A 23,607-nucleotide genomic window follows, 5' to 3' on the forward strand; every position below is an offset into this window, starting at 1 on the left:
AAAACACAAACTAGGCCTGGACAAAATAACCGGAACCGAAGAACCAAACCGGAACTGGACCAATACCTTCAAATATCCGAACGGTTTCTATATTTTTATATCCGAAATAACCGAACCGAACCGAAACCGAACCGAGAACCGAATGGGTACCCGAATATATAAAAATATAATTATATATACATATAACATAACTAAATATATATTTTAATTTAAAATTCTATTAAAAGTATCTAAAAATAGTTAAAAATATAAAGTATCCGAACTATTCGAAACTATCCAGATAGTTTTATCCGAAATATCCAAACTAATCCAAAATATCCAAATTTTTTATTTAAATCATTCTAATTATTTGATATTTTACCCTAAATAACCGATATTTTATCCAAATTATCCGAACTATCCGAATTATCCGAACCCGAACCGGATCCAAATGAGAACCGAACTTTTTCTGGATATTTTCCGGATCCTACATTTACTATCCGAACCGAACCGAACCGAAAATAGGTCAAGTACTAAATGGATACTCTAGCTCCTATCCGAACTACCCGAAATCTGAAATACCCGAACCGAACCGAACCGATACCCAAAATGTCCAGGCCTAACACAAATCAGTCGAAGGCAAACTCAATTTACAATCATCCCGCGCGTAGCGCGGGCAAACCACTAGTTAATGTATAAATTCAAGGAGGCAACTATTCGCACGTGGCAGAGAAATAGCTAAAATTATGAACTGTAATAACCTTGTGAATATAAGTTCTTTAATTTTTCGTATTACCCACATTTTTAAGAGTTCATAAAAAACATGCATACCATGTTAAACATATGTTCCAAGTTTTGAACAAGAATTGAATTTAAATCTACAACAACCTAACATCAATTTCAGTTTCATATCTTCAAAGCTTTTTGAAATAAGCAGACCTGCGTCTAATTGGGCGGCTGGGCCTAATTCTACTTAGCAGCCCACATGCTCTGGAGAATTTCATGGGCTTTTGTTGATTCAACACTAACAAGCTGAAACAGTCTCTTCTTCCTTCCATTGTCTTACAAGCAACAGGTTGGTCAAGCTTACATTATAGGAACATGGATATGTCTTGGAGACTTTATGTAATAATAGACTTTGAAGAATTCAAGAAATCAAAAACTCTTTTCTTGATAATATTTTTGGATTCTGGTAACACTTTATTGTATACAAACACTTGTGTTCAAACGTATAGGGCAAGCTACTTAACAATCTGAGGAATACAGATTGATCGGACAATCCAGTCAAACATACGTTTCAAGAACTGTATCCCGGCGGAGAAGTGGAGCCATACGCGGCGGAGGAACTGAGAACACCCAGGCGAGTCATCCGATGAAGTCAACGCCGTTGGCTGGAGATAAGACCAAGCGGCTTGCTTAACGAGTGGGTTGCGTATCGAGATATCTCCCACGGTGGATAAAACAGGAGAGCTGCTACCGTTAATAGACGGTAAGTTGACGGAGGAGTTACTCGGAGATGAGATGATATCTCTGAGGGATGTGTAAGAGGGTGGTTTCAGCGAGATGAGCTCGAAATGGAACGACGGAGATGGAGTTTCTAAGGTGGTGATCGCAGGTGTCGTCGTGGAAATGGAGTTTCTACGGCGGAGTGGAGTCGCCGGAGATGTTGACGGTATCTCCATAGTCTTCTCTTGTGTTTGTGGCTGAGTGGGTTTGTGTGTAAATATGAGGTCTAATGTAATCATTGATGTCTATAATGTAGACATTTGTCATTATCTTTGGCTTATAATAGAGAAACGTTTACTTTCTTTGTATTTTCTGAATAATTATTGATTGGATGTGAGTCATTCACCGTGTATGAATGATACCATCCAAGTGTGTATTTAGCTCATAATTGCAAAATTCTTTTTATGTAAAGTACTTTACATACAGACAAAGATATATTATAGAAGTGGGTGTGAAGATTAGATGAAATGTATAATTCGGATATCCAACCAACCAACGTAATCATTATTTTCCTAATACTTGATTAGTAATTGATATAATATATACCCAATGTAAATCTAAAATATTTTTATTTCCGTTATTAAAGTAAGCTTCTGACGTAATTAACTCATCCAATAAAGAAATGATATGTTTCTTCTTTGAAAATAAGAAATGATATGTTTATATAACATAAATATTTATTACCATGATAAAGTCCTATTGTTTGACTCACACCTAAATGAAGGCATGTATTACCAATGGTGCTTGATATAAAACATGATGAATGTATCGTTGGGCAAGTGGTTTAGGCCACCTGGTCTCAGAAGTTAGTCAATTAGTAAGGAATACTAGGCCGATATAAAAGAAAAAGAAATATAATAGCAAAGATCCTGACCCAGTCCACTCGCCGCCTCAATACGATGTTTATTGTGGTTCATCCTATTTTCGCTTCTAGCCTCGTACTCCTGAAAATTCTAACAACAGCTGTTTTGATGTTAAGTATATTTTCAGCTATTTAGAGGCGTTTTCATAGAACAAACCAACAAATGTTTGGTGAAAAGGCAGAGGCATTTTTATCCTTTCTTGTGTGCGGAGAGCTGAGTTTGTTTGTTTTTGCCGAAGGAACATTCGTTTGAAAATCTTTGTTTACTTTGTCCTCATTTCTGCTATCAAATTCTCTTGAAAATTAATAAACAAATCGATGTTTCTATGCGTAAATACTAAACAGTTTAGAACAAGGCCAGGAAGCAGAGTATTTGACCAAAAAAATATAAAAACATATGTAATCAGCCAATCAGGTCTGGATTTAGATGGCTTTAATATTGATTTGTATAATTTAAGTGCTTAAAAAGCTGATTCAACACATCTTTAGCATACAACTATTTTATGCTGTCTACGTATATGTTTACTTGGAATATCTCAAAATTTGATTCTGAATAAATATCGTAAAACAAAAAATTCAAATTTTTTATTTAATTTACATGGAACCATACAATAAAAGATTATCACACAAGAAATGCCTCTCCAATGATATCACACAAAGTCCATCATGTATGAAAATAATAAAGAAAATAATCTAAAATAAATAAATAAACAAGTGTCTATAAATTCATATGACAATATAGTATTGACTTTGACTAGCATCAAAAGTCAACGTCACACTTGGTCCGCTGGAACTGAAACCCGCTGGTTGCGTTAGAAGTACTAAGAGGAACCTTGAGATCACACCTGATCTTCGGCTTGAACTTCCACGACTTGATCAACCCAAACTTAAACCTAATCTTAAGCCTCAGCTTCGCATCGATCCTGTAGATCCCTGACTTCACATCCTCCTCAAAATCCCCCCTATCTCCGCCGTTAAGCACCACCAAGCTCTGTCCAACTATATTAGTTCCAACCACCGTCGTGTTCTTGTGTCCCTGGTAGAACGGCGAGATGTTACTTGCTCCAAAACGCTGATCACCGTAGTAGCCTCTGACCTCGATCTGATCATAGTAAACACCGATACGTCGGTTAGGGTTTCGGATCGTGAAGTTAAGGTCGAGATTGTATCGAAGGTTGTTGTCCGTGCCGAGTGTGAACTGAGTGAGTTTGGCGTCGGTGACGTGGAACTTGATGGCGTTTGGTCGGAAAATTAGCCAGATGATCAGAGCGGCTATGCCAATGACGATGACTAGGGTTATGAGGATGTTGAAGATGACGCTTAAGATGCAGCAGCCGCAACAGCCGAGACAGTCACCTAAACAGCAGCATCCACCGCCGCGTCTGCCGTGGCTGTGAGAGGTTTTTGTCGGCGGAGGAATGGATGGCCCGTAATACGCACCGTTTAAGTGCGGTTGCCTGTCGCCCATGGGTTTGATGGAATAGTTCTAAAGAAAGTTTCTGTTTGTGTGTAATGTTTTGAGAAAATAAAAATGGAATTGTTATTGATTGTAAAGATTTAAGAAAGAAGGTGTATATATACTAGAGATAGCGTGTATTAGATAAACCGATTAAACGGACGCGGTTTTGTTTTTCAAAGTCAAAGGTGACACGCGTTTTTTATATTCTAAGGCGAGTTGATTAATTAGAGGTTACTTCCGAGTTACGGCACAGTTCTTAATTCTTACATCTTTATGATAACAGTTTAGTAAACATTCAAGAATATTGTTTCTTAATTTTTACTTAGATTTTTTTCTGTTTATTTACCCTCTTTAGTTTAGCTATGTAAATTTTTTGTTCAAAAATAATTAGTAAATTAAGATTATAATAATTAGTTAAATACTTCTATTAAATCTAGGATAATTTGATTAACGGGGCATTGGTCTTTTCCGTATATACGTGAATATTTATGTAGTGAAAATGGAAATGTATACAAGTGGGAATGTAAGGACATCTCCATCTCAACTCTATTTTTTTCTCTAAAATGGAGTAAAAGTGAATATGGAGTAAATAATACTCCAACCCAACTTCATATCTCACTCCATAATGAAATTTACTCCATAAATGGAGTAATCTATTTTTTTTTGTTCATCACTCTATTATGGAGTGGGAAATAGAGTAGGGTTGGAGCAATTTTACCCCATTTTCACTTTTATTCTATTTTAGAGGAAAAAATGGAGTTTTACATCGGAGATGCTTTAATGATCCTTTCGTGCAGTAGTTAGTTTGGGAATTGTAAAGAGAGCAATCTTTACAATGTAATATAACCTTCCAAGAAACTTCCTTAATTAAAAGCGATTGCTAAGAGTAAGATAGCCAAGCTAGTGTTTTCGAAACTGGACAAAATTAAGACTTTGGAGCAATAGTTATAAAATGAATGAAGAATTCAATTAGCTCATACAAACATAAAAGGTCGAGAAAAAAAAAACATGCCAGTTATTATATGTGACAAAACAAACTGTCACAAAATTCAGAAGAAAATATACAAATTTAGCAAAGACTTGTAGACGAAGATTAGGTGAAGACTTGCTTTCATATGTTACATATTTTTAAACAAGAAAGGTCAATCAGATTTAATAATATAAATAATACTACATTAGCAACCGAATGTAAATTCATGGTAAAACTAAACTGCTACAAAATCATTATAGTATAACACGTAGTATTAAAATCCGTGACATGATCACATATCCGACACCGTTAAGTCAGTTGGTCGCTTTTCAGACACTAACACTGCAGACGGTAACGAGCGTATACTTAACGCCTCTACCTCCTACGATAACTCCGGCGGCGCTATTCCCGAAACTGATTAACGCCGGACACCTAACGAAGAGATCAGATGTCCTCGTAATAGGACCGACCTTCCAACTAATCTTCCCGACGACATGAACCAACACCTTGACTGCACCACTTGACTGTTCTTGAACAAGAGACAAAGCGTTGGCCCGAGCGATGGGGACGTATTTTCCACCGATGAAAGGAGACCAGACGTTGACTTCTTCGTATCCTTGATAAGCCGCCGGTATCGACGTCGGGAGAGTGATCTGCTGGCTCTGGTAAGAAGCGTAGACGTCGAGACGGTCGTAGTTGATTCCTGTCTTGCCGTTAAGGTTGCGAGAGATGAGAGTGGTTTGGATACTGGAGGTGAGAAGGTCCGGTGGGTCCCCGGAGACGTTGAAGGAGAAGACGGTTGCGTCTTGGAGGATGAAGCGCGGCTTTGGTGAGTGAAGAATTACCCAAGCTAGGGCAATTCCGATGATGGTCACGATGATGAATATTACTAAGCAGATGATATTGCGACCGAGGAAGTTTAGGAGGCGGGGTGAGTTGCTGGCGTGAGAGCCACATTCTTTTACGGGCATGTTGGAGTTCCGGTGGTGATGACGGTGGTTGGTGGAAGAGGGAAGTTGAGGATGCTATTAAAGTACGTATACTATTGGTGATGGACTCATGGTAGGGTTTTATACATTGGTATTGATCAACAAAAAAAGGAACTTAATAAACGTAAAAAATAGAATATGATGAAATCATATAGAAAAAAGCTTCATAAAAATGTACATTTTTCATTTATGAACAAAGAAATTGTACATCTTTTCGTTTAAGGAATTTTTTTATATTTTGGTAATCTTTTTTAATTCACTTCTTTCCTTCCAAATGTATATCAAAGCTTGTTCCCGTGGCTTTGCCTTGAGAATCCAATTTAAACCGCAATCAAATTAATCCCAAACAAACCGGATTGCACCAGGGGTTTATATTTTGATAATATAATTTCTACAAAACCGGTAATAGTATATGACACAAAAATATCAATTTTTCATGTAGTGTAGAGAAAGGTTCAAGTATACAAGCAGAGTGTGCTTATTAGAATGTTTTAGATACGAAATGTAACTGGAAACAACACATGATACAATCACTGAAACATTCAAGAAGTAGATGAAGCTCTTAAGCTTTATCTATCAACTTGTGTTTGGCAAAGCTACGGCTGCCACTGGAGGCTCAACCACTTGGAACAGCCCTACAGAGAGCCTTCTCGTGAGATCCTCCACTTCAACTTTCGCCACGTCAGCTCTCATACCAATATCAGTAGCGTACCTACTCGCACAGTACACACTAACCGCAGTCGCCGCCATCCCATATATATTCGTCGTCACAAGCCTCATCGGAGTGGACAAAACCGCAGCGATCGGCCCACCGATGATCGAAACAGCCTGACCGCTCTGTCCCATCGTCCTTCTTCCTTCGAGAACAAGCAACCCCGTCTTGCAATATATCGCGAAATCCTCGCAGTTGTTCTTGAAAACGTCGTAGCATCCGAACCCGTTCCGGAGGAGGTGGTTGGCTCGGTGGACAGTTATCTCGTTAGGGTCGGAGACCGCGAGCGTGCAGGTTCCTCCTCGGGCTTTGGCGAGGAAGTGAGCGGCGTTGACGGAGTACTCGAAGCGGTACAGGACGCCACCGGCTAGGAAACAGTTAAGGCACGAGGAAACGACGCCGTGGCCTTCGTTGGGTGGAACGCACGTTGGACAGTGAGTGTGGGCTCGTGATGGGCCTGAGCTTACGAGTATGAGATCGAGAACGGTCCCGGTTCCAACTTCTTGGCCTCGTCTTGTGAAATGGATGACTCTATCATCTCCAACATAGATACCTGCTTACAAAAAAAAAACATATTATTACACTATCTTGTGTCCATTTTGGGACCAAAGCAATTAGCTTGTGAATCAAGCAAGGAGAGGCTCAATATAAACACCTAATCATTGTCTAACCCTAATTTTTTCTCAAATCAATTTTAACATAATTACATCCAAAACAACGAATGTAAAGATAAATTAAATAAATCGAAGAGGAGAAGATACCGTGATGGGCATAGATGTAAGCAGTCCTCCACGAGTAGATATGATCCCCAGGTTTCAAACTTGATCGATCGATTCTGTTCATCAAAGGCAAACGATACACCAAAAATGAGATGATCGCAAAGTAACAAGAAGAATTAAAGTATAAAAGAAGATGGAACCTGTTGGAGAGAAGACCCATCTATGATCTCTTTAGATTCTGAAAGGCCGTAGAAGAGACGAGACTGATGCTTTTCTTAAAACTTATCTTCAAGCGATATAGAATGTATCGTGATAAATGGCTTTGGTATCCGCCCATACTTGCTTTGTCGTTAAGAAAATAATTAAAAGGGAGAGACGATGGGACAGGTGCCAACCGTATGTTTCATGTGGCATCGTTTCTTCTTGCTTTGAGAATATTGGGCCGGTGTTGATATGTAATGGGCTTTTAATTTGATTAGGATTCAGGTGGCCCAACTTGATTATCGAAAACCTCTTTTTTTTTTTCCTCTGGTCACAGAGAAAAAAGGCTGTAGATGCTTCTTTTGGACGTGACTTTACGTTCACGTAGGGCACGTGACAGTAGTTTCCGACGGAGAGATTACACATAATTCACAAACCCAAAAGGTGTATTTACTATTTAGATTGATGTTTACGTCCCAAACCGACAGCTTCCTTTTAGAGAGCCACGCGTTCCTCGGCTTACCCTTTGCTTCGAAATTACATTCACTCATCTGATACTCTCACACGTTTAAAGCCACGCGTTACTCTCACATTTGTTCAAAAAAAAAAAAAATCGCACACTACTTGCCTTTCTTCTCTTTAATTTCACTGTAAGTTAAATATCATCACATAACTACATCATTCCCTGTACCAAATTACATATGTTTCTGTTAAGTTTCTAGAATTTAGCTTACAAAAACAAAAAAAAATGAAAGGAAATTTTAAGCCAAGCTGAGCTGAGTGGAGATGAAGTCAGCAACGAACATTATAAAAATTGGTGGGTCCCTACACCAGCCTGGTCCGAAAGGTCTAAAACCCAAAACTACACACAAGTACACAACACAGACACACAACCAAACTCATCTCTCTCTCTCACACACTTCCACTTGCCATCGCCGACACTTCAAGAAGAATAAAAAATAAAGAAAAAGAAAAAATAAACTCTTTCTGATTATTCGATCTAACACCGCTTCCATGGATCGCCGTATCTACGGTGGCTCCGCCGTCGCTAATCTCATTCTCTTCCTCCTCTTCTTCTCCTCCTCCTCATCTGCATTATCCAAGAACCCGAATCCCTCATCCGGTTCGGGTCAGATCAACTCCAACTCCGTCCTCGTAGCTCTCCTCGACTCTCGTTACACAGAGCTCTCGGAGCTAGTCGAGAAGGCTCTCCTCCTTCAGACACTCGAAGACGCCGTCGGTCGCCACAACATCACTATCTTCGCCCCTCGCAACGAAGCTCTGGAGCGTGACCTCGACCCGGAGTTCAAGCGCTTCTTGCTCGAGCCAGGCAATCTCAAATCTCTCCAAACACTCCTCATGTTCCACATTATCCCCACCCGGGTCGGGTCGGACCAATGGCCCTCCGAGGACCCGGGTCGGGTCAAACACATTACGTTAGCGAACGATCATCTCCATTTGATCAAAGGAGACGGCAAAAAGATGGTGGACTCCGCCGCAATAATCCGACCCGATGACTTGACCCGACCCGACGGGTTGATCCACGGCATCGAACGGCTCCTCATCCCCCGCTCCGTGCAAGAGGATTTCAACCGCCGCCGCAGCCTTCGATCAATCTCCGCCGTGTTACCGGAAGGAGCTCCGGAGGTCGACCCGAGAACCAACCGTCTCAAGAAGAAACCCGCTCCGGCACCGGCCGGATCCCCACCGGCTCTCCCGATCAAATCCGCAATGGCTCCCGGTCCATCGCTAGCTCCGGCGCCGGCGCCGGGACCGGGAGGCAAGCGCCACCACTTCGACGGCGAAGCTCAGGTCAAAGACTTCATCCACACGCTGCTGCATTACGGCGGCTACAACGAGATGGCGGACATTCTCGTGAACCTGACGTCGCTCGCGACGGAGATGGGTCGGTTGGTGTCGGAAGGTTACGTGTTGACGGTTCTTGCTCCGAATGACGAGGCCATGGCGAAGCTGACTACGGATCAGCTGAGCGAGCCTGGAGCTCCGGAGCAGATCGTGTATTACCATATTATACCCGAGTATCAGACGGAGGAGAGTATGTATAACTCTGTGAGGAGGTTTGGGAAGGTGAAGTTCGATACGCTGCGTTTTCCTCATAAGGTTGCGGCTAAGGAGGCTGATGGTTCGGTTAAGTTTGGGGACGGTGAGAGGTCGGCGTATTTGTTTGATCCGGACATTTTTACGGACGGTCGGATTTCGGTTCAGGGGATTGATGGTGTTTTGTTCCCTGAAATGGAGGAGGTTGTCGAATCGGTTAAGAAACCGGTTAAGAAAGTTGTTCAACCGAGAAGAGGTACGTTTGTTTCTCTGTGTTTGCTGCATTGATTGAATCTTTGATCTTATAATCTGCCTTTAGTATTGGCAAGTTTAGATGATTAAGCACCCATAGTTTTGGCAAACTGATTTGATGTTTGGTTCATTCAACTGCGGTAGTCTATAGTTGTTTGATTGAACTTTGGTTAAATCCAATTTGGTTTAGGTGGATTACTGATAAGCAATTAGGCCTTGAGAATGGTAGTTATGTAGTAAATGTCTTAGGCTCTTAGCAAGAAACAATATTAGAGTTAGGGAAGTGAAGATTTGAAGAATATTGGATGATACTAAACCCAAGCAAGAATCAAAGAAGGGTTAGGCTTTTTTGTTGTTGTTGTTGTGTCATGTGTGTGTGTTTGGTCATAGCCCTTGGCTAAGCTGGATATAAGCATCTTGTCACGTTTCTTACCTTCAAGACGGTTTGTTACTTAAATTATTTGATAGCTTTTTGTAAAGTACATATAAAATTATTGTAATGCAAGGGGACAATCATGGAGAGATTAGAGTGTGTGTGATCTTGATGGACTTTGACTTATTAAAGGTGTTATTGTTTTTATTGAAACAAACAGGAAAACTTTTGGAAGTAGCTTGTAGAATGCTTGGTGCTATTGGCAAGGACGCTTCTTATTTCACCAAATGCCGGTAAAGAACTTATGTACACACATTCAAAAAGGTAAGGGTTGTACAATCTTTGTTTCTTGTTCATTGATATGTTCAAGCGATTTAGCAATGGTAACATGACTTTCTCTTAATGCAGCTGATTGAAGATTTGGCCTTGGGTGTATAGACAACAACGCTTCAGAAACCAGTTTTCTCATGAAATGAGAGAGATGGTTTTTGAGTTCTTTTTTTTTCTTAAATATTTTTTTTTTTGGGGGGGGGGGGGGGGGGGGGGGGAGTTTTTATAATTGGTGTTGGAGTATGAATACTGTAATTAGATATACAATCATTTCTTAATTAATTTGGTGGTGTATGAGAATGAAAGTACAATTAATAAAAAGGGGTAACAAAAGAGAGAGAACATAAACCTTTTCTTTTATCTTAAGAATTTGTTGCTTTTTGGACTCGTTGGCTTTTACTATGAGAAAGGTATATTTGCACTTGGTAAGAGAATAATCATCATCACCATGATTAGATGTCTCTAAGTTAATCACATGGACATGGGAAACGGGTTGGCTGCATGGCTGTGTTGTTGGTTGTCTGAAAGACGAATACAAACTTAGCTGTAGTGAGAAATCTCTCGTCTTTTTTTCCCATGTGGTCGATGATGCTTCCTGTATACAGAAGTCTACTTAACTAGCACAGCGAAAGGTATCTGTCCATGTTCTTTATTACAACGTCTTCAGTTAAATATTATAAGTAAATCAAATCATGAAGCAAAGGTACTTTAGTTATCATGATGTGTTTCCCTTCAAATGTGACTGAGGCCTTTAAGAAAACGAACAAAAGAATGGTTCAAGAGAGGGCTGCTTTCCTCATAGCTTCTTCACAATCTCTTCACAAGCTTTCTCGTAATAAGTCATTCTCCGAATACATTTTACAGCTTCATCAAACCTCTGGCTTTCAAAGTTGTCGGCAAAAGAATCAGACCATTGCTTCAGGTTCTCTTGTACCTTGAAAATAACAACAAAACCACATTGATTCAATCAGTGCCCAGTTTCAGAAAAGTGACCAAGAGCGTCTGAAGAAAGGCAGATGAATCAGGATGTTCAAAGGGTACCTGGGATTGGATTTGGTTTAACTCTTTTGAATCATCTGCTTCTGCTATGGCCTCTCTGAGTTCCATCATCTGACATAATTTTTCAGTTAATAAAACTAGAAGAATATTGTTTATTTGTAAATTTGTAAACATAAAGTGTATTTGCACAAACAAACAAACAAAAAAATTCATCATTGAGAGCTAATATTATTTTATGAGGTAGATCAATTTACCTCCATTAACAACGTTGGATCTGTTACTGTTTCTTCTTCATTAATATTTTTGCCATTCAGCTTCATCTACAAAACGAAACCAAATATCAATCAGACTCAATAAGACCCATCTATACTTCTTCACATCATTGTATAGTGTCAGAAGTCTCAGCTTTCAAGAATCCTTAACCAAATAGAAGCCACAAACAGGTAAAAAAGTGGGGACCTTACGATATACATTGCTCTTGAGAGCCGCTTGGTTAGTGTCCTGCATGCTTCAGTCACTTTTGCAGACTGATCAGCTGCGTAATCTCTTTCTTTCTGTTAACAACAATTCAGGGGAAATTGCTGTAAGAAACATGATAACAAAAGTTATGATAATGCATCAATGTAGTAGTAAAACAAAACAGACACCTGAGATTTGTTATGAACTAAATCAGGATGCAGCTTCTTCTGCCAGTCTTTGTACTTCCCTTCAAGGCTTCCACCTTCTAACTCATACTTATTCTCCCTATCCAAACCCAATTCAAAGATGTCATCTTTCAAGTGATCAGCTACTGAATCTAATATAAAGTTCAAATCTTTCTAACTCATACTTCTTCTCCCTAATGAAGACAAGTTATTAAAACCCAAACCCAGTTCAAAGATGTCACCTTTCAAAGTGATCAGTTACTGAATCTAACTATAAAGTTCTAATCTTTCTGTCTGAAACAACCTTTGGAATCAACGAAAAGCGTGTAGAGATATTATACTTACAGGCCAAAGATTTGAAAGTAGTTGACGGAATCATCAACGGGTTGAATGCTGCGGCACGAGTCACAGAACAAAAACGCAGCTTTGTCCGAAGAGAAACCACAGTTCCAGCACACGGAGGAGATTCTCTTGTCGGAAGATTCAGAGGAGAAAGCTCTCCCGGAAAATTGGAGTCTCCTGATGGAAACCGCCAAGGTTTTAACCGGATTCAAGTCGGTTTGTGGATTAGTCGAAATCGCTGCGAGTGGATTGCATCGGAGAGTAGAAGAAGAAGGATGAGAGATTCTTCGTCTTATTAAAAGGGTGGAGATTGAAGCCACCAGCTTCTTTGATTTGTTCATTTGATTTGTCTCTCTCTGTCGGAAACACAAGTACGAGAGATCGTCGTATACTATTTTAAGCACCCGAACCAAACCGGTTAGGTCTAAACTGTAAAAAAGTTGGTTTTCCGGTTAGTATTAAATGTATTCCGGTTAAAGACTGTTATTCGGCTTGGACCAGCTCTAATTAGAGTAGCTTTGATTATGAATTTGCAACAAGTTTACAAAAAGAATCCACAAAACTATAGCATGCATAGGAACCTGAGCTTCCTTCAGAGCCAAGACCTGAAAGCAAAGAAGCTATCTTACGTTTTAATCAGGGCCGATCCAGGGTAAAGCCCGATGAAACATTCGCAGTCCCATATTTTTTGAAAAAAATTTACATATGCATAGACTCCCAAATTTTTTAAAATGGCTCCCAAATTTTCTTAATATTTTTTTTCACCGAAATCTTTACAAAAATCGCCTAAAACCTCCAAAATTTCAGGGCTGGCCCTAGTTCTCATTCTTACCTTTGTTTAAGTGATCATCTCCTGTCTCCTGCTCTCTCTTGTCTTCTTGACTAAAATAGCTCCCCTCTTGATGTTGAAAAATCTTGACTGTGTGTGATCTTTGAGGAACATTTTCAAATTATCTCTGACAAACTTACTTTCTTTGTCTGATCCTATGTTTTATTTGGCGGGAACTCCACATCTTCTTTGACCGGTGTTATATTCCTAACCATGTTTATTGCTCTATCTAGAGTTCCTAAAGCTTGTTCCACCTCTGTACTAATGCTTAACTGTCTTCTGATATTGCCATTTACATTCCTCTCCTCAAAAGAAACACTTTCCTCAAAATATTCTTCTTTTTCCTCCTCAATCTCCAAAATCGCTCGTCTGCAATGGACAGTTTCATCTTCATCATTTTCGTGTTTATTCTCCGTCTCCAACTCTTGTTCTTCCTCAGTTGCTTTATTAGTTGAATACATAGCTTGACGTATGTTAATGTACAAAGGATCAGCTAAAGCTCTGCTGAAATCTTCATCAAGTTTCGCCACCGAACCAGCTGCCTGTTTACATTCAAAAGTAAGAAAACTGCACCGAAACACTGAGACAGCTAAACCAAAACTCATGTTTTCTTGACCTTTTTATACAGTTTGAAACCTTTACCGACGATCTGCCTAGCGATAAAATTCATAAGAGACGGAGGGACCAAGTCCAGCTTTATATCAAGTTCCCCTATCACCCTACAAAATTTTATATATATATTTTTAAGAACAAACCTCACTAGACAAACTTGTTCACCGGTCCGGACCTTATGCAAGCATGTGCCTTGTAAAATCTTAAATGGTGGAAACGCAAACTGTGGCCACCTAGTAACATAAAACAAGACATGAGATCCCTTGTTCTTGACAATCCATAGTCTTAAGAGACTCTCACTAACCAGTTCTTGTAGAGGGCTGTTTCCCAAGAAACACACAAACCTGCATCATCATAAAACATCAGATGCAGAATCATGTTTTAGAGATGCTATTAAAAGAAACACTTACAGTCTTCGAGAGTGGAATCCATGTAACCCTCAACGAGCAAAGTGTGAAAGGGACTTCCTTCAAGCCCTTCACGGTACATGACACGGCAATCTTCAAGATCTTGTTTTATCTGTAAAAGAAAACACTTGTTTGCTAACTAGTTACAATCCAAGATCACCTGTCCAAAAAGAGTTTAATGTGTGTCTGAAGTCAGACATACTTTCCAATCACCATGTGATGATGATGATGCATCCGTCATTGAAACACTCCTAAGCATGCTAAGTAGCTTTGATACATCAGCTGCTCTTTTATCCAATATATTCTCATTACACTCTACACATTAATCACACCAAACATGACACAAAACCTCAGAGTGGATTCATAAACAATAAAAGCACAAAATGGACATACCTTGAGAAGAGTAAAGCTGGTTTCTGAGAAGAGATTTGAGAGTCTCATGATCAGTGAGCTCAGGAGAAGACAGGGTCTTGTCCAACTTCTCTCTGTACTCAGAGATCTCTCGTTTCTTCTCCATAATCTCACACTTCCAAACTTACAGCCTTCTAGTGAAGTTATTTATTAGATTCCGAGGACAAAACGTGATCCACTAGATGGAAAACTATCTATAGAAAATTCAAAATCTGTTTCATTTCCAGGAATAGTTGAAGTTTTACCAATAAAGGGTTGCGTGATGAGAAAGATTAATGTCAAGATTAACCATAAGAGAGGCTGACAAAGATTAAGAGTTTATGGAAACGGACAACTACAAGTTTAGGTGTCAGTGAAGATAGGTGGGAAGTTCTCTTCTGCCTATTTAATCACATCTTCTTGGCTCTACATTTCTATAAATCTATTCTTTAATACATATGCAGAGGACAAAAATAGTCATAAATAGGATGATGATGAGACAGGTGCACCAGAACATTTTTGGGGTCCTTATGTTTTGTGCAATTATGGTTAGCAACCAGATGAATAAGACTTGACATTCTTCTACTCCAAAACTTTAGAAAATTCAAAAAATGTGAAAGTGTTAATTTTGTTTGTTGTATAAATGTGACACTCATTCAGAAAAATAACTTACATTTTTATATTGTATATTGATAACCTCTATTGTCAGGTTATATAATATAGTAGGCCACCAATAAAATCATATAACCCACTTTACAAGATAACATTATAACATTGATAATCTCTTTCCCCATGTGTTTGCATTCTAGATGTTAGTAATGATGCAGCGTTCGTTTTATTCATACCAAACAGACACTAGATGCAGTCACAAGATCACAAAAGACACAAAACAAAAGTAGCAGAACCTCACTCACTCGTATAACTGATCCCAAACATTGAAGATAAGCCAACCTTCAATAGCTGCAGCTTCAAGACGCTCCTCAGCGCCTCTCTCCTCCCATTTGGACTCTATCGAATCAAGCCTACTCAAATCAGACCACAACACTCTGTGAGCCAACTCTCTAGTCCCAAGATACTCGAGCAGCAGAGTCCCACGAGCCTTCGCAGCTAGCTTCCCGACCTCAATCACGTTTCTTATTACAACACCGTGGTTCTCTCTGAGCAGGTTCAAGTCCTCCTCGATCTGGACTCCAACGAAAGTTACAAACTTGGAAGCGAAGAAACGGTAGAGATCGTTGAGGTTGTCGTGAAAAGGAGGGTTGGGGAGTTTGAGGAAGAGGCAGAGGTTGCGAGTGCTCAGCTTCACGGAGGAGAGACTCCACTTTGAGGGTTTGGTGTCTGTTTCCCAGTTAACGTCGAAGATTACTGCTCTGTTTGAGTTGGTGATGGAGTCTTCTCTTATGAGAGAGAGGTAAGGGGAGATGTCTGTTGTTGATCCGACATCGATGGATTTTGTCTGAACGTAAGTGCCGTCGGTCATCTTGAACTTTGGCCCATCAAATGAAGTCATGTGATATTACTACTACAGGGTTCACATAACAGAATGTATTAGATTCAGGTTATAACACGAAGAAACAAAAAGTCGTCGACTTTTAATAGCTATCATCAGTTCCTATTAACCAAAAACAAACCGATCCGAGAGAGAGAGAAACAGAGTGTACAAAGAGGAGGACGAACCTTAGAATACGCTTTCGGAGTTTAGACAAGAGAGAGAGAGAGAGAGAAACTGTTTCTTCAGTTTCTGCCGCAAGAGAGAGAGTCGCGATAAGACCACGATAATGGAAGAGTAGACAGATTCTGATGACTTTGGGTGCGATCGAGACATGTCCATTCAGCGTTTGCTTGCTTAAACCATTGCGGTTTGTGATTTTTTAGACGACCAAATCCCGGTTCGACCGAAACTAACCGATTGGAATTTAAATGAAATTCAAAAGCCCATTGGTACACATCCCAAGGCCCAATAGAATGGAATTTAAACAAAATTCGAAAGCCCATTAGTACAATATAATTCTCTTATTCTTTACCCTAACAATATAACCTTTTTGATTTTACGGTAATAAAATTATTCAACTAGAAATTAACAGGATTTTATTTTTGTGTTGTGTTTGTTGAAGATTGACAACCGAGAAGTTATGGACGCCTGATGAGAGTTTTGGTGACCCTTGTGAACAATTAAGTTGTTAAATTCAAATGACTTTGTGATGATGGTTCGAGTAACTAAATACAAACGACTAGGCAAATCCTTATACAGAAGAACATGTTTTGAACCATGGTAATGTTCAGACATTAATCAAACAAAGTTAAAATCAGATAGTAGTAGTTATTACAACAACATTAACTACAAAGAGGACATTTCACAAGCCCATTCTCATTACATTCTCTGCATCTCGTCCACATCTTACTATCATTACTAGTCTCTTCTTCGTCATGGTGCTCTACAATCAATCTAGAGCTTCCATTACAACTAGAACATATCAAAAACCTTTCGTTCTCGCAAAATTCACAGGGAGAATCAACTAATGAGATCCCTTCTAGAAGCTTTTTAAGCTTCCCGTTCTCGTTCAATGCCACAACTTCGTCTGCTCCTCCAATGTACCTACCTCTAACGAACAGTCTCGGAGATGTAACTTTACCCCCAAGCAACCTCCACATCTGGTCTCTAAACTCTGAGTCCATCGATACATCTCTCTCTTTATACTTCACCCTGTGATTCTCCAACAAGAATCTTACTCTTCTACAGGCTTCAAATGTTTTCCTCACTCCTCGTAGTCCCGTGGTGTAGAATACGATCGAATCTTCTCCTCCAGGTGGGCAGTTCTCTTCAAACTCCAAGAGAATCTCTCTTTCTTCTTCTTGAAGATCATGTTCTTGTTCTTGCTCTTCCACATCTTCTTCAAGCTCTAGTAGCGTTGGAGTAACACAACCTCTGTTTTGACCAGACTCAGCGAATATTTCCTCTTTTAGATGATGGATTGTCCGGTCAACGTTGTTCCTATGATGAGCTAGGCCTTGCTTCAAGGTTGATACAATGGTGATGAGTTTGATTTTCTTGGCCAATCTCTCCTTCATTCCCTTCATTGCAATTCAAGAATCTGAAAAGAGAAATCAAGAACAAAACCAAAGATAAGATCAGGCACGAGAATAAGAAACAAAACGTAATGTGTTAACGTGTGGGTACCTAGAGTTTCAAAAGACACTTTCTTGGTTAGCTTTCAAAAGTCGTTCTTGATGGGTTTTATTCAGAACAAAAGAAGAAGAACATGCTTTTTTTTGGTGGGTCATTGCTACAATAATGTAAGATGATAAATTTCACACCTCAATCACAGAGAAAAAAAGACTAATGAGTAATGATTTTTACCAGATCAACCCAATATGCCAGAGGATTAATAAAAATAATAACAAAAAAAAGATGATATAATCTAGCTTTAAGAATTTTTTAATAAATATAAATCTTTATGGCAAGAGTCATTGATTGATTTTACAAGTTTTATTCCTTCTTTTACAATTCCGTAAACGTGCAATGATGTCGGATTGGTAAAGTAGCTCAGCTTTAGCTAGCAAACTTCTAATTAATCCATTTTTAATGTAACCATACATACTCATACATACTATATACTTACTTTGATTACTTCTCGTATAACATTATGGGATCAACTAATAATTAATATGATCGTTAAGAAATCGTCAGTAATACCGTTTCAACCATTTGACTGACGCCTTAAGAGCAAGTGATATATATGATTATCAAATCCACGTATAAAATTACTGATAAAGCTAGATAAAAATTTTGTTGTTAGCATGATGTATAATGTATAGTATTGTGTGTATGAGTTGAACGATGCTCGTACATTTTAAAAAATCTAGAAAAATCAAAATCTGTTTGAAAGAGTAAACAAAAATGTTTCACCCATTTGACTGATGCCTGATAGGATCAAACTTATGAGGTACTTTTCTTGAAAAATCAGATTTCCCAGCATTCCTCTTATACCAGAAAATTGCAGTGTGATAAGCCTTGGTTATGCAAACTGAAGCATATCTGAAGCTAAATTAAAGGCAAACTTCCAAGAACCACTATATGATGAAGATAGTGATCTATATGATTTAAAGATCTAATCCCAATTTTATAATAATGTGTTCTCTCACATATTCCCTAGATGAAGAACCACATGAAAATGTAAGTTGTTTATTTTAATATTCAGAATTTATTTTCATTCTGTAAATATGTTATCAGGTTGAAACTGCTAGGAAATAAACGTTGGACTCTTGGTTTGACTAGAGATATGAATTTCATATGAATGTCATATGAATATGTCCATTCGCCAATTGCACTAAATTTGATCTAATAATGTGTGGAATAAAACTCCATTAGTTAACAAATACCCCAATCCCCAATTTGGCTGATCAGTGACCGGTGGTTAGTGAATACAGTGCCTTCATACAAAACTAATTTGGGTTGGTTTGTTGAAAATGATTCCCGAAACAAACTGGAATCTTATGTTTTTTTTTATTTCAGTTTGGTTGAAGCTATAGTAAATATGTTAGATAAAATTATAATTTTATTTTGCATATACAAATGATTCAACAAAAAAATATATTTTATTTTTATCCAACAAAGCTTAGACTTGAACGTATAAAGTTGGATTCTTGATATCTATTCAGTAGACTAAATTACTCGAAATTAGTCTTATTTAGTAATAAATTTCTATGTTAACGATGATCAAAATATAATTTCTATGACTTAGATCCACTGCACTAGCCATGGCCTAGTTAGGCATTGAAGGTAAAACATTTGTTTTCTGCATCAACTCCCTTTTCATTTTTTTTTTGAAACTCCCTTTTCATTTATTTAGAATATTATAGGTAATACTTGATATATGTAAATTCAAATGTGTTTGAGTTTACTACATCAAAATGGAAGAGCACATATAAAATATTAAGATAAAGTTGGACATACCTCTTGTGTCAATGAGTTAGCAAACAACATAAGAATAAAAAAACATCATAAACAAAATAATATACCATTCAAGATAGATATGATATGTAAGGATGTATTATGAAACCAAAAACATGATATATGATTCACCAATGAAACTTATTGAGATGGAATCCAAAATTGATGTAAGCTCTCAGTGACCTAAACAAGTAAAATGCTAAAATATACTAGAAATTCAAGTTATCCGTAAAGTTTCCAATGATACGAAGAAGCTGTTTCGCTGCATCAGAAGATGGATTGCTGCTGAAAAAACCATGTTCCTCGTTTTCAAATTCAATGTAATCTACTTTTTTCCCTTCCATCTTCTTCAATTTATATGCATACTCTTTGGCCCTATCTCTTAGGAGCTCTGAGCCACCAGCGATCACCAACATTGGCTCTATGCTAGCTGATTCGAGTGCAGGACTTGTCGGCCCAAAAGGGTTAGCCATGGGATGATCCCTTGTTGCACCTTCTGGTAGTGAAAGTCTCCAAAACCTTCAACAAAAAAAACTTTAGACCTTTTATTTTGTATTATTTAGTGACATTGACTATACCAAGTTTTACTATGCATGTGGCTTTATGACAATGGCCATGAACAAGGCGTGTCAATCATTTCATTGTTCAAACAGAAAAAGAGAAACTATCAATTGTAGAGAAGACTTCAACGATATGTGATCCCAATGACTCCACGTTGATATACATAAATGAGTATGCACGTTCAAATATGCTAAATATTATATTAAAATGTGAGACCTTGTTTGCATTTGGTTTTATCTATATCCTGTGCAATGATGGTCATGACTCATGAAAATCATAAGCAAAGTTAAGCTGAGATAGTAAACGAAACGAGGATAGTGCATGACGCATTATCCCATTCCAAATATACCGACTACTGTTATATCTGAATATCTATTTGTTCCATTAATTATTTAATTACTATTCTCAAATGGAAGGACCGAAGGTGATCTAAAACTACATGATTTTGCAACAAAAAGCAAACTTAATTATTCTGACATTTTCAAGTTACACGAGCTTTTAAAATTATTCTATAGCTACACAAAATCGTATATTAATAAATGGTAAGTGGACTTGTAAGCTCGACATATTAATGTTAAAAGCATGTTTAGTTTTGCAAAAACAATTAAAGTACGTATTGTGAATAACTTTGTTTTATAACATATTTTTCAACGTACTATAGTATAGCATAATTATACTAGTGGTTAAATTAATGTCGTTTATAGTACTAGGTTTAGTTTTATAGTTGTTATATGTTGAATACATAGTTTGCTAAGTGATCATTTTCCAGAAAAAAAAATCAAAATAGACTGCTAAGAGTTTACTAAAGACGAGCGATGAGTTTGTAACTGAAAAAAAATATCAAAATAAACATGGTCAAATTGAACCAGTCGAGTAACTATAGTTTGTGTAGTGTTTTTATACTTTTTTGCGAATTTGTGTCGCAATAGCGGATTAGGGATCGGAGTAACATGTTTGCTGCGAATTCTTTAAGTTTACACCATTTTCACAAAATAAATCGTGAGCTACTATCTTGTGGAATCGTGAAATGGTAGGGTCTCTAAATGGTTGTTCATGATTTTTCTATCAGGTTTCCTTTCAGATTTTAATGCGATTACTTTCCATACAAGATATTTTCTGAGTTGTCGCCCATCTACTGGATGTTTTCTACAAGACCGAATCGTGAAGCCACTGTGATCGGAGACCGATACATTTGAAAAGCTATTTTAACGTTGAATGAGTTGAGACTAATCAAATAGTGGAATATTAGTAGATTAAGCACATTGACTAATTTTCTGACGTAACATCTTACCAATCATATATATGATGGGCTTAAATTATATGTACTAGCCAATAAATAAAATCAATAACAGTATTGTTATATTTCACGCTAAATTTTGACTAAAAGAGTAAACGATACATAAAATGATCAATATGTTTTGTTTGCTCGTGTGTATGTTTCTAAATTCAAAACAAAATAAATGTATACCGGTAGGAGAAGTCGTTTTCTGTAAAAAGTTTGTGTTCTTTGGCCATAATTAAGAATTAGTACACCGTTGAACTAGTCTGCGAATTCGATATGAATCATATGTGTATGTTATTTATATATCAAATTGTCACATGTATTCGACTATGTCACATTCAATTTAAAAGATTTTTTTTTTTGTAACTGATTGTCTAGTTTCTTTAGAGAAAAAAAAGTCATGTACTGTACTATATAGAGCATGTCCAATGCAAAGATAATATGAAAATTAAAGTAACTGAAAACGACATACATCCCTATATAATAATATACATGATGTAGTTAAATAGTTTTTTAGTATTTTTAAAAATAGTTAATAGTTAGGTTATAAGTAATGAAGTCATGCATGACATAATTCAATGAACTTCTATATATTTTAATATTTATATGCACAACGAAAATATATCCGTTACGTCTAAAGAAAATTTAAATTATGATGTTAGCTTACTTGTCAAGCAAATCCAAGCTGAGCAAAGCTTCCGACGGGCCATCCTCGGACTTGGTCCTCTCTACCCCGCCAAAAAACGGTCCCAAAAGCACATAACCGCGAACCCTAACCGGACTCAATTCGGTTGAACCTGAACCGAACCGGAAAGCAAGGTGATGAGCTATGTTCCCACCGGAGGAATCACCAAGGACATAAACCCGGTCAAAGTCAACTCCCGGTCCACCTTCAAACCAGTGGTCCCCTTCACCGGAAACAGCCTGGTCCCGGAGCCACGTAAGCGCTGCCTCCGCATCCTCAAAGGCGGCCGGGAGGCGGTGTTCTGGTGCTAACCGGTAGTCAGGTGAGACCACAAGGGCGTGGAGGGACGATGCAAGAGTAAGACAGAAGTTGTGAAAGTGAGGCCAAGTGCGTGAGCCAAAGCAAAAACCCCCGCCGTGGAAGAAGACCACGACGGGGAGGAGAGCGGTGGCGGAGCGGTTAGAGGCGGAAGCGGGTTTGTAGAGACGGAGGTGAAGGTTGTTTGGTTTGTGATAGATTGAGTCTTTGAAGAGAACGTTACTTTTGTGGTTAGCGAGTGGGATTTGTTGGGTGATAAGGTCAATGCGTTTGGATCTTACAACGGTGCCGTCGCTGAGGAGTTGAAGCAAGCCCATGCAGTCTTCTGCTACTTGTGGCTGTTCTCCTAGAGACCCCATTTTGTTTTTCCTCTAAGTAATCTTCTTTTTGGATATGTGCACTAGTGTCATGTGCTTGAAATATATAGAGGCCATGGTAGTAAAAAGGGTATTTTTGTAATATAAGTATGGAGAGTGAAAGATGATTATCTCAAAATCTTTGAATAGAGGGAGACCACGTTTTAATTGTTTTGCTTTGCGGCTGATTCGTCACATGTGACCAAGTCATTCCTATAGATTTTTCCTCCTCTTTTATGACTTGTTGGATATCATATCTATAAGAAAATCTACGGTTTATCTTTGAAAATCACATATAGTTAATGATAAGAACAAGACGTTATGTTGCACTTTCACTTAACCTTCAAATGATCTTATCTTCCTATTACATAATGGTTATCTATCATGCACAACAGACAAAACGTATTCAAATCAAAAACAAGGGAATGATTGAATGAACTTACCTATTCAAACTCTCTTCTTAAATATGAACATCTTAAGAAAACTCGATTTTTAAAAGAAAATTGTTTAATAAACAGACAGTCAAAAGATTTTGTTCGTGTAATATATAAATAGTCGAAATCAGAAAAATACCTCAGTGTTTTTGTCTCTAGTGGCAAAAAAGTCGACGGTTGAAGATGCACAAAACGTCGTTATCCTCTTTGGTTAGACTGTCACTTAATAATAAGTAAATACAATACGATAAAAAATTGATTGCATCAGCTGTTTTGTAACTAAGTGAAACTTTGAGTTTTACTTTCCAAAGTGAAACAGTTTGAGCCTACACGATACAGTTAACATATCTCGCCCTCATTATTATTATTACCCACAAGAGGAACCGA

General features: G+C 38.1%; 10 protein-coding genes across 13 annotated transcripts; 1 reads left to right on the forward strand and 9 right to left on the reverse strand.

Moving 5' to 3' along the window:
* Window positions 1-1,015: 1,015 nt before the first annotated feature.
* On the reverse strand, window positions 1,016-2,666 carry LOC103855669. The gene has a single exon (XM_009132688.3). The coding sequence runs from the start codon at window positions 1,722-1,724 to the stop codon at window positions 1,221-1,223; it is 504 nt and encodes a 167-aa protein (XP_009130936.1). The 5' UTR covers window positions 1,725-2,666; the 3' UTR covers window positions 1,016-1,220.
* A 239-nt stretch (window positions 2,667-2,905) lies between these two features.
* Window positions 2,906-3,875, reverse strand: LOC103855670 (NDR1/HIN1-like protein 3). The gene has a single exon (XM_033289206.1). The coding sequence runs from the start codon at window positions 3,813-3,815 to the stop codon at window positions 3,108-3,110; it is 708 nt and encodes a 235-aa protein (XP_033145097.1). The 5' UTR covers window positions 3,816-3,875; the 3' UTR covers window positions 2,906-3,107.
* A 282-nt stretch (window positions 3,876-4,157) lies between these two features.
* On the reverse strand, window positions 4,158-5,930 carry LOC103856834 (NDR1/HIN1-like protein 1). The gene has a single exon (XM_009133966.2). It carries the CDS (start codon window positions 5,745-5,747, stop codon window positions 5,106-5,108), a length of 642 nt encoding a protein of 213 aa, XP_009132214.1. The 5' UTR covers window positions 5,748-5,930; the 3' UTR covers window positions 4,158-5,105.
* Window positions 5,931-6,176: 246 nt separating this feature from the next.
* Window positions 6,177-7,604, reverse strand: LOC103855671. The gene is made up of 3 exons (XM_009132690.3): window positions 7,397-7,604; window positions 7,239-7,312; window positions 6,177-7,030 (listed from the first exon to the last, which is right to left on the reverse strand). Exons 1-3 carry the CDS (start codon window positions 7,414-7,416, stop codon window positions 6,342-6,344), a joined length of 783 nt encoding a protein of 260 aa, XP_009130938.1. The 5' UTR covers window positions 7,417-7,604; the 3' UTR covers window positions 6,177-6,341.
* A 247-nt stretch (window positions 7,605-7,851) lies between these two features.
* LOC103855672 (fasciclin-like arabinogalactan protein 17) lies at window positions 7,852-10,770 on the forward strand. 2 transcript variants are annotated; one of them, XR_004456913.1, is made up of 3 exons: window positions 7,852-9,711; window positions 10,301-10,432; window positions 10,474-10,770. XR_004456913.1 is itself a non-coding variant. In XM_009132692.3 (3 exons), the coding sequence occupies exons 1-2, from the start codon at window positions 8,412-8,414 to the stop codon at window positions 10,375-10,377; spliced, it is 1,377 nt and encodes a 458-aa protein (XP_009130940.1). In that variant the 5' UTR covers window positions 7,852-8,411; the 3' UTR covers window positions 10,378-10,404; window positions 10,489-10,770. The 2 variants fall into 2 exon arrangements, 1 of the variants encoding a protein (XP_009130940.1); XM_009132692.3 differs by having other exon boundaries at window positions 10,301-10,404; window positions 10,489-10,770.
* Window positions 10,771-11,010: 240 nt separating this feature from the next.
* LOC103855674 (iron-sulfur cluster co-chaperone protein HscB homolog) lies at window positions 11,011-12,774 on the reverse strand. The gene is made up of 6 exons (XM_009132693.3): window positions 12,399-12,774; window positions 12,057-12,153; window positions 11,874-11,963; window positions 11,664-11,729; window positions 11,452-11,520; window positions 11,011-11,344 (listed from the first exon to the last, which is right to left on the reverse strand). Exons 1-6 carry the CDS (start codon window positions 12,734-12,736, stop codon window positions 11,207-11,209), a joined length of 798 nt encoding a protein of 265 aa, XP_009130941.1. The 5' UTR covers window positions 12,737-12,774; the 3' UTR covers window positions 11,011-11,206.
* A 125-nt stretch (window positions 12,775-12,899) lies between these two features.
* On the reverse strand, window positions 12,900-14,760 carry LOC103855675. Of its 2 annotated transcripts, none has more exons than XM_033289193.1 (6): window positions 14,637-14,760; window positions 14,446-14,558; window positions 14,247-14,355; window positions 14,141-14,180; window positions 13,841-14,069; window positions 12,900-13,766 (listed from the first exon to the last, which is right to left on the reverse strand). In XM_033289193.1, the coding sequence occupies exons 1-6, from the start codon at window positions 14,758-14,760 to the stop codon at window positions 13,380-13,382; spliced, it is 1,002 nt and encodes a 333-aa protein (XP_033145084.1). In that variant the 3' UTR covers window positions 12,900-13,379. The 2 variants fall into 2 exon arrangements, with proteins under 2 accessions (XP_033145084.1, XP_009130942.1); XM_009132694.3 differs by having other exon boundaries at window positions 13,572-13,766; window positions 13,980-14,069.
* A 598-nt stretch (window positions 14,761-15,358) lies between these two features.
* Window positions 15,359-16,486, reverse strand: LOC103855676 (protein RISC-INTERACTING CLEARING 3'-5' EXORIBONUCLEASE 2). 2 transcript variants are annotated; one of them, XM_009132696.3, is made up of 2 exons: window positions 16,311-16,486; window positions 15,359-16,155 (listed from the first exon to the last, which is right to left on the reverse strand). In XM_009132696.3, the coding sequence occupies exon 2, from the start codon at window positions 16,141-16,143 to the stop codon at window positions 15,544-15,546; it is 600 nt and encodes a 199-aa protein (XP_009130944.1). In that variant the 5' UTR covers window positions 16,144-16,155; window positions 16,311-16,486; the 3' UTR covers window positions 15,359-15,543. The 2 variants fall into 2 exon arrangements, with proteins under 2 accessions (XP_009130944.1, XP_009130945.1); XM_009132697.3 differs by having other exon boundaries at window positions 15,359-16,152; window positions 16,311-16,482.
* Window positions 16,487-16,855: 369 nt separating this feature from the next.
* On the reverse strand, window positions 16,856-19,370 carry LOC103855677 (uncharacterized protein At3g28850). Its single transcript, XM_009132698.3, has 2 exons — window positions 17,812-19,370; window positions 16,856-17,725 (listed from the first exon to the last, which is right to left on the reverse strand). Exon 2 carries the CDS (start codon window positions 17,709-17,711, stop codon window positions 16,968-16,970), a length of 744 nt encoding a protein of 247 aa, XP_009130946.1. The 5' UTR covers window positions 17,712-17,725; window positions 17,812-19,370; the 3' UTR covers window positions 16,856-16,967.
* A 270-nt stretch (window positions 19,371-19,640) lies between these two features.
* Window positions 19,641-23,597, reverse strand: LOC103855678 (probable carboxylesterase 15). The gene is made up of 2 exons (XM_009132699.3): window positions 22,095-23,597; window positions 19,641-20,103 (listed from the first exon to the last, which is right to left on the reverse strand). The coding sequence occupies exons 1-2, from the start codon at window positions 22,787-22,789 to the stop codon at window positions 19,794-19,796; spliced, it is 1,005 nt and encodes a 334-aa protein (XP_009130947.1). The 5' UTR covers window positions 22,790-23,597; the 3' UTR covers window positions 19,641-19,793.
* Window positions 23,598-23,607: the final 10 nt, after the last annotated feature.

The sequence above is a fragment of the Brassica rapa genome, chromosome A03 (genome assembly GCF_000309985.2).
Source record: "Brassica rapa cultivar Chiifu-401-42 chromosome A03, CAAS_Brap_v3.01, whole genome shotgun sequence".
Lineage (NCBI taxonomy): Eukaryota > Viridiplantae > Streptophyta > Magnoliopsida > Brassicales > Brassicaceae > Brassica > Brassica rapa.